General features: G+C 41.8%; 1 protein-coding gene across 8 annotated transcripts in view; it reads left to right on the plus strand.

Annotated features, from left to right (window-relative positions):
• The first annotated feature begins 943 nt into the window (after window positions 1-943).
• Window positions 944-16919, plus strand: part of LOC137385035 (uncharacterized) — a 129660-nt gene continuing 113684 nt past the window's right edge. For 3 of the 8 annotated variants that reach the window (XM_068059785.1, XM_068059781.1, XM_068059784.1), the window contains exon 1: window positions 9427-9938. In XM_068059785.1, the coding sequence (XP_067915886.1) occupies window positions 9875-9938 (64 nt within the window). In that variant the 5' untranslated portion in view covers window positions 9427-9874. Of the gene's footprint in view, window positions 1038-8529; window positions 8616-9424; window positions 9939-16919 lie in introns of those variants that run through there. The other 5 variants (XM_068059782.1, XM_068059786.1, XR_010977720.1 and 2 more) reach the window with 5 other exon arrangements.

Genomic DNA, 16919 nt, shown 5'->3' on the forward strand with positions numbered 1-16919 from the left:
CTGTGGTAGTGCCTCTTGATGTTTTTCAACATTAAATGCATTATATAAATGCAAATTGTTGATGGTGATGTTGTCTGCACTCCTAGAACATAGATAGATTAAGGTACAGCCTCCAATGGAAGGGGTGCACACGAGGACAGAGTGAAAGGAACACAAAGTTCTTGGAAGGGCTGGAGGAGGTTATAGAAATTGGTAGGGAGTTGAGGTGGTGGGTGGTGGAGTAAGGCTATGAAAGGATAAGAATTTTAAATTTGAGGGTTTGGAAGACTGGAAGCGCAAGTGGGTCAGCAAGCAGCGGGTTGATAGGTGAACAGAATTTGGTGTGGGTTAAAAAATGGGCAGCAAAACTTTGGATGAGCAGACGTTTATGAAGGGTGGAGGATGAGAGGCCAGCCAGGAGAGCAATGGCATTAAGCTTCCAACGTTTGTTGCTCTGTACTATTCCACTTTGGACCCCATGGGCTGCATTATCAATCCCCTAATGTCTCACCAGATTTTTGCTATTTTACTGCAGTGCATCTACAACACGCTGGCAATACAGTACCCATTGTAAACATCAAGACTAGCAATGAAATAATACATTCAAACACAGCTCTAACTGTGATTAAACTACTGTAGCATGTAACTTCAGTACTCAAAATTATCTGAGATGAACAAAATATAAGATCATCTTTAAACTGATAAATTGCGCCAATTTTACATACAACTGTACAGAGTTCTAGTCCTGGATGAAAGCTGGCAACGAAAGCTGGCACAGAATGATGATCCACCCTCTTATTTCGCAATGACACATAGTTTCTTTTCTTGTACATGACACATTTTTATTTCTTCTGAAGAGGTTTGCAGAAAGCAGAAGTAATTGTTTATTCAGCTATTTGTTAATGGAATTTTGACCGTAATCTCAGGCCCAGTTTTCAATATATTACTCTGGAGGAAATATCAGATGTTGTCTTTGAGAAGTTGCTACATTTAAATCTAGACGGTGTAACCAGGAGATTCACTAAAACTTTCGCTTTTGCTGTGATGATCTGATTTAGGTAAGATGCCATTTATTAACTTTCAATTGTGATATTGTCATTTTCTTTCTCCAACTGAGAACAATTTTCAATGAGCCAAGGGTTCTTTCTTTGTGTCATCCCCAACAATTTAATGGCCTCCCTATCCCTAATTGTACTTTTTATTTAACATTTAAATTCAATCTACATAAGGTATTGTACCAGAGGCAAAAAAAACAAAATGCTGGAAATACTCAGCAGCATCTGTGGAGAGAGAAGCAGAGTTAACTTTTCAGATCTGTGACCTTTCATCAGAAAGTCTTAGAATGGTTCCCACCTTTAGCCCTTGTTTTGCAGCCGTGAGTTCAGTAACGCAATATTAACATTAAGGTATTTCTCATACATGTGGCACAATGATGAAGCAACAATGCATAAAGCCACAGAGTGACAAGACCCAATTTTGAATCTCACTGTTTTATGTGCCTGATCTGTGCCAAGACACTGAGCAGAGTCCAGGCTCATCCCAGAAAGTAGAAGGTAAACTGGATAGGGCCTCTTCACCAGGACACCATCACGCACTTCCTGCTGGCTAACCGAAACACCCACGATGGTAGCACATAAGTTGGCCAATTCCTTGCCTTTTCTGCAGCTAGGGACACATTGAAAGGGTTACATTAGGGGTAATACTGAAGGGAAAAAGAAAAGAGGTACCTTGTAACAGAATAAATACTCTCAAGAAAATGTTATAGTGCATAATAAATTGTATTAGAATTACCCTATAGGGATCATTTATCATTATAGGTATAGCATAATAGGCAGAAGTCCCCATGGGAGTAAATGAAGAATAGCAACCTAGATACAAAATTGGCTAAGGGACAGAAAGCAGAGAATAACGGTGAATGGTTGTTTTTCAGACTGGAGGAAAGTATACAGTGGTGTTCTTCAGGGGTCCGTTCTAAGACCACTGCTCTTTTTGATAAACATTAATGATCTGGATTTGGTATAGAGGGCATAATTTCAATGTCTGAGATGCCACAAAACTCTGAAATGTAGTAAATAATAAAGAAAATAGTAACAGAATTCAGGAGGATATCAACCGACTGGTGAAATGGGCAGAAGCATGGCAGATGAAATTCATCGCAGAGAAATGTAAAGTGATATATTTTGCTAGGAAGAATAGGGAGGGGCAACATAAATCACATGGTACAATTTTTATTGGGGTGCAGGAACAGAGACCTCTATGTTCTCGAAACTTTGAAGGTAGCAGGACAAGTTGAAACATAGAAAATAGGAGCAGGAGTAGGCCATTCGGCCCTTCGAGCATGCTCCACCTTTCATTATGGTCATGGCCGATCATCAAACTCAGTAACCATTTCCCTTTCACCCCATACCCTTTGATCCCTTTAGACCCAAGAGCTATATCTAACTCTTTCTTGAAAACATACAATTTTTGGCCTCAACTGCTTTCTCTGGTAGTGAATTCCACAGGCTCACCACTCTCTGGGTGAAAAAATTTCTCCTCATCTCAGTCCTGAAAGGTTTACCCTGTATCGTTAGACTATGACCCCTGGTTCTGGACTCCCCCACCATCGGGAACATCCTTCCTGCATCTACCTTGTCAAGTCCTGTTAGAATTTTATAGGTTTCTATGAGATTCCCCCTCACTCTTCTGAACTCCAGCGAATATAATCCTAACCGATTCAATCTCTCCTCATACGTCAGTCCCACCGACCCAGGAATCAGTCTGGTAAACCTTTACTGCACTCCCTCTATAGCAAAAACATCCTTCCTCAGATAAGGAGACCAAAACTGCACACAATATTCCAGGTGTGGCCCTGCATAATTGCAGCAAGACATCCCTGCTCCTGTACTCGAATCCTCTCGCTATGAAGGCCAACATACCATTTGTCTTTTTTACCGCCTGTTGCACCTGCATGCTTATCTTCAGCGACTGGTGTACAAGAACATCCAAGTTTCGCTACATATTCCCCTCTCTCAGTTTATAGCCGTTCAGATAATAATCTGCCTTCCTGTTTTTGCTACCAAAGTGGATAACCTCACATTTATCCACATTCTACTGCATCTGCCATGCATTAGCCCACTCACTCAACTTGCCCAAATCACCCTGAAGCCTCTCTGCATCCTGCTCACAACTCACCCTCCCACCTAGTTTTGTGTCGTCTGCAAATTTGGAGATATTACATTTAGTTCCCTCATCTAAAGCATTAATAGCTGGGGTCCTAGCATCGATCCCTGCGGTACCCCACTAGTCACTGCCTGCCATTTGGAAAAAGACCCATTTATCCCTACTCTTTCTTTCCTTGCCGCCAACCAATTTCTATCCATCACAATACACTACCCCCAATCCCATGCACTTTAATTTTACATGCTAATCTCTTATGTGGGACTTTGTCGAAAGCCTTCTGAAAGTCCAAATAAACCACATCCACTGGCTCCCCCTCATCAACTCTACTAGTTACATCCTCGAAGAATTCTAGTAGATTTGTCAAGCATGATTTCCCTTTTGTAAATCCATGCTGACTGTGCCCGATTCTACCACTGTTCTCCAAGTGCTCTGCTATAAAATCTTTGATAATGGACTCTAGAATTTTCCCCACTACCGAGGTCAGGCTGACTGGTCTATAATTCCCTGCTTTCTCTCTACCTCCCTTTATAAATAGTGGGGTTACATTAGCTACCCTCCAATCTGTAGGAACTGTTCCTGAGTCTATAGAATCTAGGAAGATGACCACCAATGCATCCACTATTTCTAGGGCCACTTCCTTAAGTACTCTGGGATGCATACCATCAGCCCCTGGGGATTTATTGGCCTTCAATCCCATCAATTTCACCAACACCATTTCTCTACTAATACTGATTTCTTTCAGTTCCTCTCTCTCACTAAACCCTGTGTTCCCCAACATTTCTGGTATGATATTTGTGTCCTCCTTTGTGAAGACAGAACCAAAGTATTCATTTAGTTGGTCAGCCATTTCTTTATTCACCATAATAAATTCCACTGTTTCTGACTGTAAGGGACCTACATTTGTCTTTACCAATCTTTTTCTTTTCACATACCTATAAATATTTTACAGTCAGTTTTTATGTTCCCCGCAAACATGCTCTCGTACTCTATTTTCCCCTTCTTAATCAATCCCTTGGTCCTCCTTTGCTGAATTCTAAACTGCTCCCAATTCTCAGGTCTGTTGTTTTTCCTGGCAAATTTATATGCCTCTTTCTTGGATCTAATGCTATCTCTAATTTCCATTGGAAGCCATGGTTTGGCTACCTATCCCGTTTTACTTTTGCGCCAGACAGGGATAAACAATTGTTGCAGTTCATCCATGCGCTCTTTAAATGTTTGCCATTGCCTTTCCACCGTCATCCCTTTAAGTAACGTTTCCCAATCCATCATGGCCAACTCGCGCCTCATACCTTTGTAGTTTCCTTTACTAAGATTCAGGACCCTTGTCTCAGAATCAACTACGTCACTTTCCGCCTTGATAAAGAATTCTATATATTATGGTCGCTCGTCCCCAAGGGGTCTTGCATCACTTGATTGTCAATTATTCCCCTCTCATTACACAATACCCAGTCTAGGATGGCCTGTTCTCTAGTTGGTTCCTCAACGTATTGGTCCAGAAAACCATCCCGTATACACTCCAACAATTCCTCCTCTACAGTATTGTGACTAATTTGATTTGCCCAATCTATATGCAGATTAAAGTCACCCACAATTACAGATGCTCCTTTATCACATGCATCTCTAATTTCCTGTTTAATGCCATTCCCAACATCACCACTACAATTTGGGGGTCTATATACAACCCCCACTAAGGTTTTTTGCCCCTTCGTGTTTCTCAGCTCTACCCATACAGATTCCACATCGTAAGAGTTCTGAAGAAGGGTCACTGACCTGAAATGTTAACTCTGCTTCTCTTTCCACAGATGCTGTCAGACCTGCTGAGTATTTCCAGCATTTCTTGTTTTTATTTCATCAGAGCTAATATCTTTCCTCACTATTGCGATAATTTCTTCTTTAACCAGCAATGCAACTCCACCGCCTTTTGCTTTTTGTCTGTCCTTCCTAAATACTGAATATCCCTGGATGTTCATTTCCCATCCCTGGTCACCTTGCAGCCATGTCTCCATAATCCCGACGATATCATACCCGTTTATATCTATTTGCGCGATTAATGCATTCACTTTATTGTGAATGCTTCACGCGTTAAGGCTTGTCTTTTTAACATTACTTGTCCCCTTCCTACTATTTTTCACTGTGGCCCTGTTTGATTCTGGCCCTTGATTTCTCTGCCTATCACTTTTCTTATTCCCCTTACTGTCTTTTGTTCTTGTCTTTGATTCCCCCTCCTCTGACTCCTTGCAAAGGTTCCCATCCCCCTGCCACTTTAGTTTAAACCTTCCCCAACCACTCTAGCAAATACTCCCCCTAGGACATCAGTCCCACTCCTGTCCAGGTGTAACCCGTCCAGGTTGTACTGGTCCCAATGCCCCAGGAATCTAAAACCCTCCCCCTCACACCATCTCTTCAGCCACATATTCATCCAATATATCCTGCTATTTCTACTCTGACTAGCACATGGCATTGGTAGTAATCCTGAGATCACTACCTTTGAGGTCCTACTTTTCAACTTACTGCCTAGCTCCCTATATTCTGCTTTTAGGACCTCATCATTTTTTTTACCTACGTCGTTTGTACCAATATGTACCATGACCACTGGCTGTTCACCCTCCCCCTTCAGAATGTCCTGTAACCGCTCTGAGACATCCTTGACCCTAGTACCAGGGAGGCAACATACCATCCTGGAGTCTCTTTTGCGGCCACAGAAGCACCTATCTATTCCCCTTACAATTGAATCCCCTATAACTATTGCATTCCCACACTTTCCACTCCTCCCCTGTGCAGCAGAGACAACTGTGGTGCAATGAATTTGGCTGTTGCTGCTTTCCCCTGAGAGGCCATTCCCCCCAACAGTATCCAAAGCAGTATATCTGTTTTGCAGGGTAATAGCCACAGGAGATTCTTGCACTGCCTGCCTAGTCCTCTTGTCCTGTTCTGAAAAGGCTGTTAAAAAAGCATATGGGATCCTTGCTTTTATTAATAGAAACATAGGGAACAAAAGCAAGGAAGGTCTGCTAAACCTTTATAAAACATAGGTTAGGCCTCAGCTGGAGTATTGTGTTTAATTCCGGGCACCACACTTAGGAAGGTTGTCAAGACCTTGTGGAGGGTACAGAGGAGATTTTCTAGAACGGTATCAAGGATGAGGGACTTCAGTTCCATAGGGAGACTCGAGAAGCTGGGTTTTTCTCATTAGAGTAGAGAAGGTTAAGAAGAGATTTGATAATAGTGTTTAAAATCGCAAACAGTTTTCATAGAGTAAATAAGGAGAAACTGTTACCAGGGCCAGAAGGGTTGGTAATCAGAGGTCATAGACTTAAGGTGAATGGCAAAAGAATCAGAGACAGTATGAGGAAAGTTTTTTTACACAGAAAGTTGTTGTGACTTGGAATGCACTGCCTGAAAGGGGAGTGGAAACAGATTCAATAGTAACTTTCAAAAGGGAATTGGATAAAAATTTGAAGGGAAAGCATTTACAGATCTGTGGGGAAAGAGCAGGAGGGACTCAGTAGATAGCTCTACCAAAGAGCTGGTGCAGGCACAATGGCCTCCTTCTGTCCTGTATCATTCTATGATTATGAAATAATGGCTCAAAAGGGGATGGTGTTTCACATAGAAATGGGTGGAGGACATGTGCTATGCTAAGTGTTAGGTGCAAGCACATATCACAAGCACAATTGTTCACATGCACATGGAGTGTTTTCCATGGACGTTGGCCTGAATTAGGGACAAACTGCATGCAATGTGTGATTTCCATCATGGTAAATTTTTCCACTGGCGATTAAAGGTTTGAGAAGCATGATAGTAGTATTGAGAGTTTAGAGCTGGCCAGGGATTGTGACAACACTAATTAATTGGAGAGGACAAGAGGGGTTCTGTCTTCATAATTCTGTGGAAGATCTTCAATTTACTTCTCATTGATCTTCAATAACACATAGAGGTATTACTGAAAATTGAGTTAAAACTATATTCACAATTTAGGTTAAGGATGTCCTTTAAACTTTGTTCCCCAAAATTGATTGACCATACTCTTGAACCAGAATGTATTTACAGAAATCCCCGTGTGTCTATGTGCCCTGTAGGTACAGAGAAATAGCAGCAAGTGAGGGGATAAATGGGGATAAGTGAGCAAAGCCAATTTTATAATTACAGCTAAAGGATCTGAGGCCACATTTTACATGCTAGTTCTGTAACTGGGCCTTGTGGCATTCAGGTGCCAGCTCCCAATGTTTGCATTGCCAAAACCACCCCCCCCCCCCCCCCCTTATCCTGACTGCAGTGCTGTAGACTCATATTTTCATAGTCGTGCTATTTTGCAGTTAGAATAATGGTGCTGGTTTTAGCAATGACACACGTGCAATCTGAGGTAAATTCTATCATTATGCTTTGTGTGGGCTCCTGGGATACATGCCATCTGTCAGCTGATTTAGCAGTGTTGTGGATCTACAGACCTGCCTCCCCACCCACTACTTGTGCTGACATAGTTGTCCGAGAATAGTCCGCACTTTGCATTCTGTGCAGCAGCCAGTATCCTTGTCGAATCAGATTTTTCTACTCTGCCATTGCCTGAAAAAATGTCTTTTAAGTATCGTAATACAATGAGGGTTATCAGTGTTAAATGTGGTTGAGCACCTCCTTCTCCTTTTATTAAATGGTTGGGAATTATATGTTTAAGATAATTGGCAAAGGAACCAGAGGTGAGTTGAGGAGAAATCTTTTTACACAGTGAGCTGTTATGATCTGGAATGCACTGCCTGAAAGGGTGGTGGAAGCAGATTCAGATGTAACTTTCAAAAGGGAATTGGATAAACACTGAACAAGTGAACATTTGCAGGGTTTTGGGGCATGTACAGTAGGCAGGATTGGACTCATTGGATAGCTCTTTCAGAGATTCGGCACAGACATGGTGAACTGAATCACCTCCCTTGGTGCTGTCGATTCTATGATATTTTGACTGGTAGCACTGTAAAGACACAGGTGGGGAAGAACTCGCTAAAATTACAAGCAGCACCTGAAACTGGTCACCAAGTGGTGCAAATCTCCACAGTACCATTCCCAAATTCCCCCTGTTGAACTTTAGTATCCAAGGGCAACCCATAATATGTGAATGTCAGTTATCTTTTGTTACAAATCTAACCTTTGTCCATATTTCACCTGGTATCTTAGAATCATTCATCACAGAAGGTGGCCATTAAACCCATCATGTTTGTGCCAGCTCTTTGCAATTTAGTCCGCTGCTCTACTTTTCCCCCATAGCCTTGCAAGTTCCTCTTCTATCTTTTTTTTCAAAAGGTGCAGCCAGTATGAATTATATTCAGTGAGAAGATTAAGTCTTGCTGGTTAAACGTGACTTTGATCTCACAGACTAACTTGTGCATTCTGTTCCACAAGGATCACCACCTTTATCCTCCCAAATTTGAATATTCCAGTCCTTTTTCAGTGCTCGCTACAGCTTGAATGCCATCTGCGTTACTCAGGTACTTACATGTTCAGAAAGTTGCCTGTTATTTTAACCATCCTAACCATTTCCAAGTGATTCTGGGGGAAGGGCAGAGGAGGGAATATTCACCACACTGTAGAACAGCACATCATCAAGAAATCCCTGCACATGAATCCCTCACAATGGCTCCAAGTTTAGGAATGGAATTGTTCTCATGTTCCAACAAGTGGTCTGTGGAACAGTCAGAATGAAAACTCAAATCCTCACTGTCCAGTAGGGGTATTGAATCATACTGTCCCAGCTTTGACTTTCCAGTTAGTGCTGATTTACCTGACCTCAGGTGAGCGACAGGGACTGGCTTCACATCCTCTCAGAAAGAGGAAAAATTAGCCAAAGTTGGCACTCCTGATTTATATCCAGCGACCCCTGCCTGCGAGGGCATTTCAGCAGCAGGCTCGCCTTAAGTGCCTCAACCTAATCACCCCGCAAACCCCCCCCCCCTCCCCCTACAAATGCCCCTCACACCAGACAAATAATCTTTCAACAACACCCACTAATGCATGTATAAAGTTCATGGGTGGGGAGGAACAGACTGAGCCAGAGGAATTGGGCACCAGCAAGGGTCAAGCCAGCAAGGACAGACTGGCATTTTCAGCAGAAAACTGGAAGGGGAGATTACTATAAACACGTTAGTGAGTTCCTATTCTGGGAAGGAGGTGGCTTGGGATGAAATGTGTCATGCGTGGGGGTGGGGGCAATATCCCCAGTGTCGAGGAAGTGTTTGGAATTAAACTGAACAGGGAGAATCCAGTACGGTTAATTGTGCGCAATTTGGGGGTTTTCCTTGCTAGTCCTGTCTCCAAACCAAACAAACCCTCCTAATTTCTCGGTATAAAGCACGATTCCTTTCATCAAGCTCTCAACTCGTTTTGAGCAGGAAACAACAACTAGTGCTCCAGCTACTGAGCTAGACTTGCCCTTGGGACTTGCACCCCACTCCTTAAACGTGCCCTCTAAACTCTTCCAGCTGGCCCGTCCTGTTTCAGTGTCAAAAATCCATTCAACCGTTTCTAGGAATTTCACAGTTAAAGGGGTTCAACAAAAAAAAAGTGAAAGTGAAAGTTATACAATGTGGGTTAGTTGCCGTCGCGGCGAGAGACTAGTTGTTTCCTGCAATGATCATTTTGAAACTCTCCTTTAAAAGGATCTGTTTAAAGGGGTAAAGAAGCAAAGGCACCGAGAATGGAAATTGGGATTAAAAGGAGACAGTGAGCTGTCTGTATCGACCGCCACCACATGGCTTGGATAAAACAGCTGCTTTTGCTGTGTTCAGTATTTCAGGCAACCTTTGCCTCTAAAGGTAGGCACGGCATTAATTTAATGAAATGCTATCTACTTGCAGTGACATTACTGTTATGTATATATATTGTGATGCACTTGCCCTTGATTGTGGCTTCTGTCTCGGTGCCAGATAGGTTGATTCCTGCATATCTTACATTACAACTGACTACGCATCAAAAGTATTTCATTGGCTGTAAAGCGCTTCGGGACCTCCGGTGGTTGTGCAAGGTGCTATATAAATACAAGTCTTTTTCTGTTTCTATGCTGTACATTTCAGTTTATTCAGGTGAAATTTCCACTACTGAATAGTGTTGCCAATTCTTGCTGGACTGATTGCTGGAGGTTTCATGATGTGACCGCCCACCTCTGTCTGCCCCACTCAGCTTGTTTTCCATCTCCAATATTTTTTATCACTAATCAACAAAAGCCTTCAATGAAGGATTTCTTTTTTAAAGGCCCCATTGGTTTGCAGCAGTGTCCAGGATATTAATCTTGAATTCCTGGTGACTCCGTAACAATCCTGGGGAGTGTTGGCAACTCTACTGCTGAGGGAGTGTTTTGGGTTTTTCTATCAGGTGGGGTTAAATAACAAAGAGAAATCCTATAAAGAGGCAAAGACATGGGGGGACAAGCTTGTGCTGGCAGAGGCCTACATATTTTGGGAGGCCTAGAGAAGCAATGAGACAGATGGTGGGAGACAGTAGGAGGTAAATCTACAATATGATGCATATAATGAAGGCTAGAGAAATAAGATATTGGAGCAATAGGAAACATCAATGTGGGGAAAGTAACAGAAACATGGCGTAATCCAGAGGACGGAAGGAATTACAACTTTCAGGAGTATAGAGTGTTTAGAAAGACAGAGTGAATAAAAAAGGTGAATAGAAAGGACAATTTGCATTATAGGGAGATTGGAAGAGTATGTAAAAACAGGAAGGATATTAAAGTGAAACAAAAACAGGAAGTGCTGGAAATACTCAGCAGGTCCGGCAGCATCAGAACTGTTCTAGTGAAAGGTCACAGACCTGGAATGTTAACTCTGCTTCTCTCTCCACAGATGCTGCCGGACCTGCTGAGTATTTCCAGCACTTTCTGTTTTTATTTCAGATTTCTAGCATCTGCAGTATTTTGCTTTCATTAAATTGAAACCTCCCATTAAATCAAGTATAAACTAGGAAAGTTCAAGTGGTTTGAGCCAGATTGGGTAGATAAAAGAAGAAAAGGACTTCTATTGATTATATAGCACCTTTCACATTCTTAGGTTGTCCCCAGGCACTTAGACAATGGAGTGCTTTTAAAATGCAGTTGCTCTAGTACTGTAGGCAAACATTAGATGTAATGCATGACTGCTTCTTGACCTAATGCATCAAGAAATTCACAAGAAACAATGCTCATTTGGATCTGGTATTTATTAATAACCCAGAAACAGTACAAGATATGGAGATTTTAGCACATCAGGGGACTGTAGCCACAGTGTGATAAAGTTTGACATGCTGTCAGAGTTAGAAATACATGAGACCAATAGCCAAGAATATAACTTTTTTTTAAAATTGATGAAATGACTAATCCACTAAAGCAAATAAATTAGAGGAGGTTATAAAGAAAGACTTGCACTTATAGAGCACTTTTCATGACCATTAAACATTTCAAAGCACTTTACAACCAATGAAGTACTGTCACTGTTGTAATGTAGGAAACGCAGTGGCTAATTTACACACAAACAGCAATGTGACAATCACCAGATAATCTGCTTGGATGATATTGATTGAGGGCTAAATACTGGCTAGGCCACCAGGGAGCACTCCCCTGCTCTTCTTCAAAATAGTGCCATGGGATCGTTTAAATTCACCCATGTAGGCAGATGGGGCCTCAGTTTAACATCTCATCTGAGAGACAGCACTTCCAACAGTGCAGTACTCCCCCGATACTACACTGGAGTATCAACCTTGATTTTTGTATTCAAATCTTGGAGCGGGAATTGAATCAGAACCTTGTGATTCAGAGACAAGAGTGCTACCAACTGTGCCACAGCTGATACACATCAGGCGCTCCAGTTAAATTACATTGAACACATTTAAAGATAAAATGCTGAGCACATAGGATAAATATATTTCCAGTACCAACAAATTCCAACTAAGCAAAATGCCACACTAAATGGTTTCACAAACAAATTAAAAATGTGATAAAGAGGAAAATGGCCTGTGCCAATCCTGCAGGGAGAAAGGAGAAGGGGATCACTAGAGATGAGAGCAAGAAAATGTGGAAACCCGTAAAAATTATGATCAGGAAGCCAAATAGAGACCTGGAATAAGACATTGCAGTTGAGACTAAGCAAAGCAGAAAAAATTCCATCGGTACCATAGCAAGCAAGAGGGCAGTCAGAAAACCATAAAAGGTGCAAACAGACATGAAACTGAGGATGTACATAAAATAGTAAATATTCTCAATGATTACTTCGTCAAAATATTCACGAGAAGACATGAACAAAATATTCTCTCAGGACAAAGATATTTTGGGTAAAATCAATGTCTTCATCATAAATGCAGTGCTCACAGAGAGTAGTGAGGGGATCTGTGAGGCACTGACGATCGTTACAATGGAACCAATAGGCACTGAAGAGTTACCAGTAGATTGGAAGCAGGCTAATTTGGTAGCCATATTCAAAAACGGTCACAGGCAACTACAGACGTATTAGTCTTTACTTGCATTTCATGCAAAATAAGAGAATTGATTACCAGGAGTAAACATGAGGATCATCTGTACAATGCCATCTAGTTATCAGCAGTCAGCATGGATTCAGAAGGATAAGATCCTGTTTGTCCAAGCTTCGCAACTTCTTTAAGGAAATGACAACTTAAATGGACTGTGGGAAACCCTATGAAATGATATACCTCGACTTCCAAAGCTCTTTTACTAAAGTTCCATTCCAAAGGCTACTAATTAAACTTAAACCTGTGGAGAGTCAGGATAAACCCTAGGAATGGTTAAGAAACCGGTTACGGGGAGGAAACAACAAATATTCATTAGAAGAGTTGCATGGGAGTGAGGGAGAAAGGACTCAGCAAGGTATATCAGGACTTGTTGCTGGTTTCTAAGTTGTATAAATGCCCTGGATGCATAAACTCGATGCAAAGTGGTTAAATTTGTAGATGACACGACAGTAAGGAGAGGCAGTGGAACTGGAGCAGGCAGCTCAGAAACCACAGAATCAATTGTAAGTGGGCAGAACAATGGCAGATAAAATTTAATGCAGAAAAGTGCAAAGTGCTGCATATAAGAATGAAAAATAGACAACACGCATACTTCATGAATGGTGCTGAAATAACTATGATTGAAGCTGAAAGAGACCTAGGAGCCTTAGTGAATTCCATGCTAAACATATCCAATGAACACAGAGCAGCAATCAACAAAGCCAATAGGATATTGAACTACAAAAGCCAAAACAATAGAATATAAGTCCGAGGAGGGTTTTGTTTTAAATGTATTTGTTCATGGGATGTTGGCTGTGCTGGCAAGGTCAGCCTTTATTACCCATCCTAATTGCCCTTGAGAAGGTGGTGATGAGCTGCCTTCTTGAACAGCTGCAGTCCGTGTGGTGCAGGTATATGCACAGTGCTGTTAGGGAGGGAGTTCCAGGATTTTGACCCAGTGACAGTGAAGGAAAGGCAATATTATTCCAAGTCAGGATGGTGTGTGATTTGGAGGGGAATTTGCAGGTGATAGTGCTTCCCTCCAAGTCACAGAGGTATTGATCAAACTGCTCAGTACTCTGCTCAGACCATACTGCATCTAGTTCTGCCCACCAAAAAAAGAGAGGCATTCAAATGCTGGAGGCAGTGCAGAGAAGAGCCATCAGCTGTTGCCTATTGTCTGAGTTAGGAGTGAAATTAGGCTTTTCAGCCAAGGAAAGGAGTACATGTAATGGTCTTACAGAGGTATGTAAGACTGCTAAGGATATAGAGAGAGTTAATTCGCAATATTACTTTAAATTAACCCGTGGAAGTAGATCTAGGGGAAGGAGATTCAACCTACTGAAAGGTCATTTTTGGACTGATATGCAGAAATTCTTCTTTACACAAAGAGTGATCTATATATGAATCAATTTCCAGTTAAAATAATGGAGGCAAAAATCCTGAAAATATTTAAGAAACAATTGAATGCTACAACTGGGGGGCGTTAGGATCTTTAAGATGGAGCGAATGGCCTTCCTCATCTTGTTACCTGGTTACACCACTCTGCACTGTGCTTGTGGTCTACGATTAGCAGAGTAACATTATACCCATTTTATTAACTGTGGGAGAAAAATGCACTACCTTCTGGGCAGTTTGTCATTTTGTTTAGGGATCATTTCTTTAGTTTGTAACTCGAGAAATGTAATTCTGAAGTGTCTCATGACTCCCAACTATGTGGTTGGGTTTGCTCGTGATGTCTAAAAATTGTAAGCTGTGTGTCAGGGCTGTAAGGCAGCCACCAGAGGTGTGTTCAGCAGATGCCTGCTTCCTTTTTTAAAATGCTGTGATTTTCTCTTCATTTGAGGGCTGGCACTGTGTCAGAAAATCGCGATTCTTCTCTTAGACACACAATAGTCTCCACTGGACAAAGAAAGATAGAAACAAAGACTTGCATTTCTATGTTGTCCTTTCTATGTTGTCGTGATGTTGCAAAATGTTTTACAGTCAATTAAGTGCTTTTTAAAGTGTAGTCACTGTTGCAATGTAGGAAACCTGGCAATCAATTTGCATATAGAAAGCTGCCACAAATAACAATGCGATAATGAGTAGATAATCTGTTTTAGTGATGTTGGATGAGGGGTAAATATTGGCCATGGCTCCCCTGGTCGTTAATCCATGAGGAACAGCTCGTCAACACAGTCACGCTTGCTGGTTCTCTAATGAAACTAAAATAACAGAGTTATAATATATAATATAAAAACAAGAAATGCTGGAACCAGTCAGCAGGTCTGGCAGCATCTGTGGAAAGAGAAGCAGAGTTAACGTTTCGGGTCAGTGACCCTTCTTCGGAACGTTAACTCTGCTTCTCTTTCCACAGATGCTGCCAGACCTGCTGAGTAGTTCCAGCATTTCTTGTTTTTATTTCAGAGTTCCAGCATCTGCAGTATTTTGCTTTTATTAAAATAACAGAGTGTCTTTCGCTTAGTTGTTTGATAAGCAAACATTTCATCCCAGCCAACACTTTGCCCAGCTAACACCACCCAATCCTGCTTCAACTGGCAAATGACGGGAGAAACAAAACTTTCCACAATCACTGTCTTCCTTTGTTTCTAGAATTGCTTTTCTATTGTTTCTTGTTATCTGTGGCGAGTGGTTTTAAAACCTTTCTGTTAGGGGGTGGAATGTGCAGTACATATCATAGATGATTCCTTTGCTCCTTTAGATATCTCATAAATAAATCAAGGGATATGGGGATCGGGTGAGAAAGTGGAGTTGAGGTTCAGGCTCAAATGGAGTATTGTATCTGGAAAGGTGTGAAGGCATTAGAAAGAGTGCAGAAAAGATTCACAAGAATGGTTTCAGGGATAAGGAACTTCAGTTACATGGATAGATTGGAGAAGTGGAGTAAAAACAAGAAGAAGGGTCACTGACCCGAAACGTTAACTCTGCTTCTCTTTCCACAAATGCTGCCAGACCTGCTGAGTGGTTCCAGCATTTCTTGTTGTTATTTCAGATTTCCAGCATCTGCAGTATTTTGCTTTTATATTATTGGAGAAGTGGGGACTGTTTTCCTTGGAGGAGATTTAAGAGGTGATCAAAATCATGAGGGTTCTGGACAGAGTAGACAGGGGAAAAATTTTTCCCACTGGTGGAAGGATCACGAACAGGAGGGCACAGCTGTAGGGTAATTGGCAAAAAAAAAACAATGGGGACATGAGGAAAAACCTTTTCGCGCAGTGAGTGGTTAGGATCTGGAATGCACTACCTGCGAGTGTGGTGGAGGCAGTTTCAATCAAGGCATTCAAGAGAGAATTGGTTTGTTATCTGCAAACAAAAGTATTTGCAGGGCTACGGGGTGAAGGTGGGGAAATGGCACGAGATGAATTGCTACTTCGGAGAGCCAGCACAGACACAACAGGCTGAATGGCCTCCTTCTGTGCTGTAACAGTTCTTTGATTCAGTGAACGTATTGAATGGTAGAGCAGGTGCGAGGGGCCCTCTGGCCTACTCCAGTTCCTATTTCTTATGTTCTTTATTAAACATGTCTAACCTTAGATTTAAAGAAGTTACATGGTACACTGTGCATTATGTATTCAATATACGAGACACTTTATATAAATTTCTCAAAGGTCTCCTTTGTGTGAGACACAGGGCACGCATCCGCTTCTTTCAGGTCATTTTGTTTTTGGTAGTCCGTGTAGAAGCCTCTGGCCTTATCATTCTTAGGCACCAATACCACCGTAGTTCTGGCCGTTCGACATTCATATCACTTGGTGTCAGCCATGGCTGAAAGGGTAGCACTTGAACCTCTAAGTCAAAGGATTGTAGGTTCAAGCCACACAACAGTGACAAAAATCTAGGCTGATGCTCCAGTCCAGTATTGAGTGTGTGCTGTGCTGTTGGAAGTGCTGCCTTTCAGGTGAGCTGTTAAAGTGAGGCCCCCTCAGGTGGGCATAAAAGATTCCATGCCACTATTCGAAGAGTGAGGTGTCCTGGTCAATATTTATCCTTCAATCAACATTACTAAAACAGATGATCTGGTCATTATTGCATTGCTGTTTGTGGGACCTTGCTGTATGGAAATTAGATGGTGTGTTTCTTTTGTTACAACAGTGACTATACTTCAAAAAAGTACTTAATTAGCAGCAAAGTACTTTGGGAAGTCCTGAGGTTGTGAAAGGTGCTATATGAATGTAAGCTTTTACCTTTCTTTCAGGTTTAACATCTCCCACACTTCTATGTGGCATTGGGGATGGGTGCTTTCACAACAGATTAGCAATGTCCGTGTCAACCTCATGTACAATCTGCTTCACACAACCTGCCTTGCT

This window comes from Heterodontus francisci, chromosome 27, assembly GCF_036365525.1.
Source record: "Heterodontus francisci isolate sHetFra1 chromosome 27, sHetFra1.hap1, whole genome shotgun sequence".
In the NCBI taxonomy this organism is placed as follows: domain Eukaryota; kingdom Metazoa; phylum Chordata; class Chondrichthyes; order Heterodontiformes; family Heterodontidae; genus Heterodontus; species Heterodontus francisci.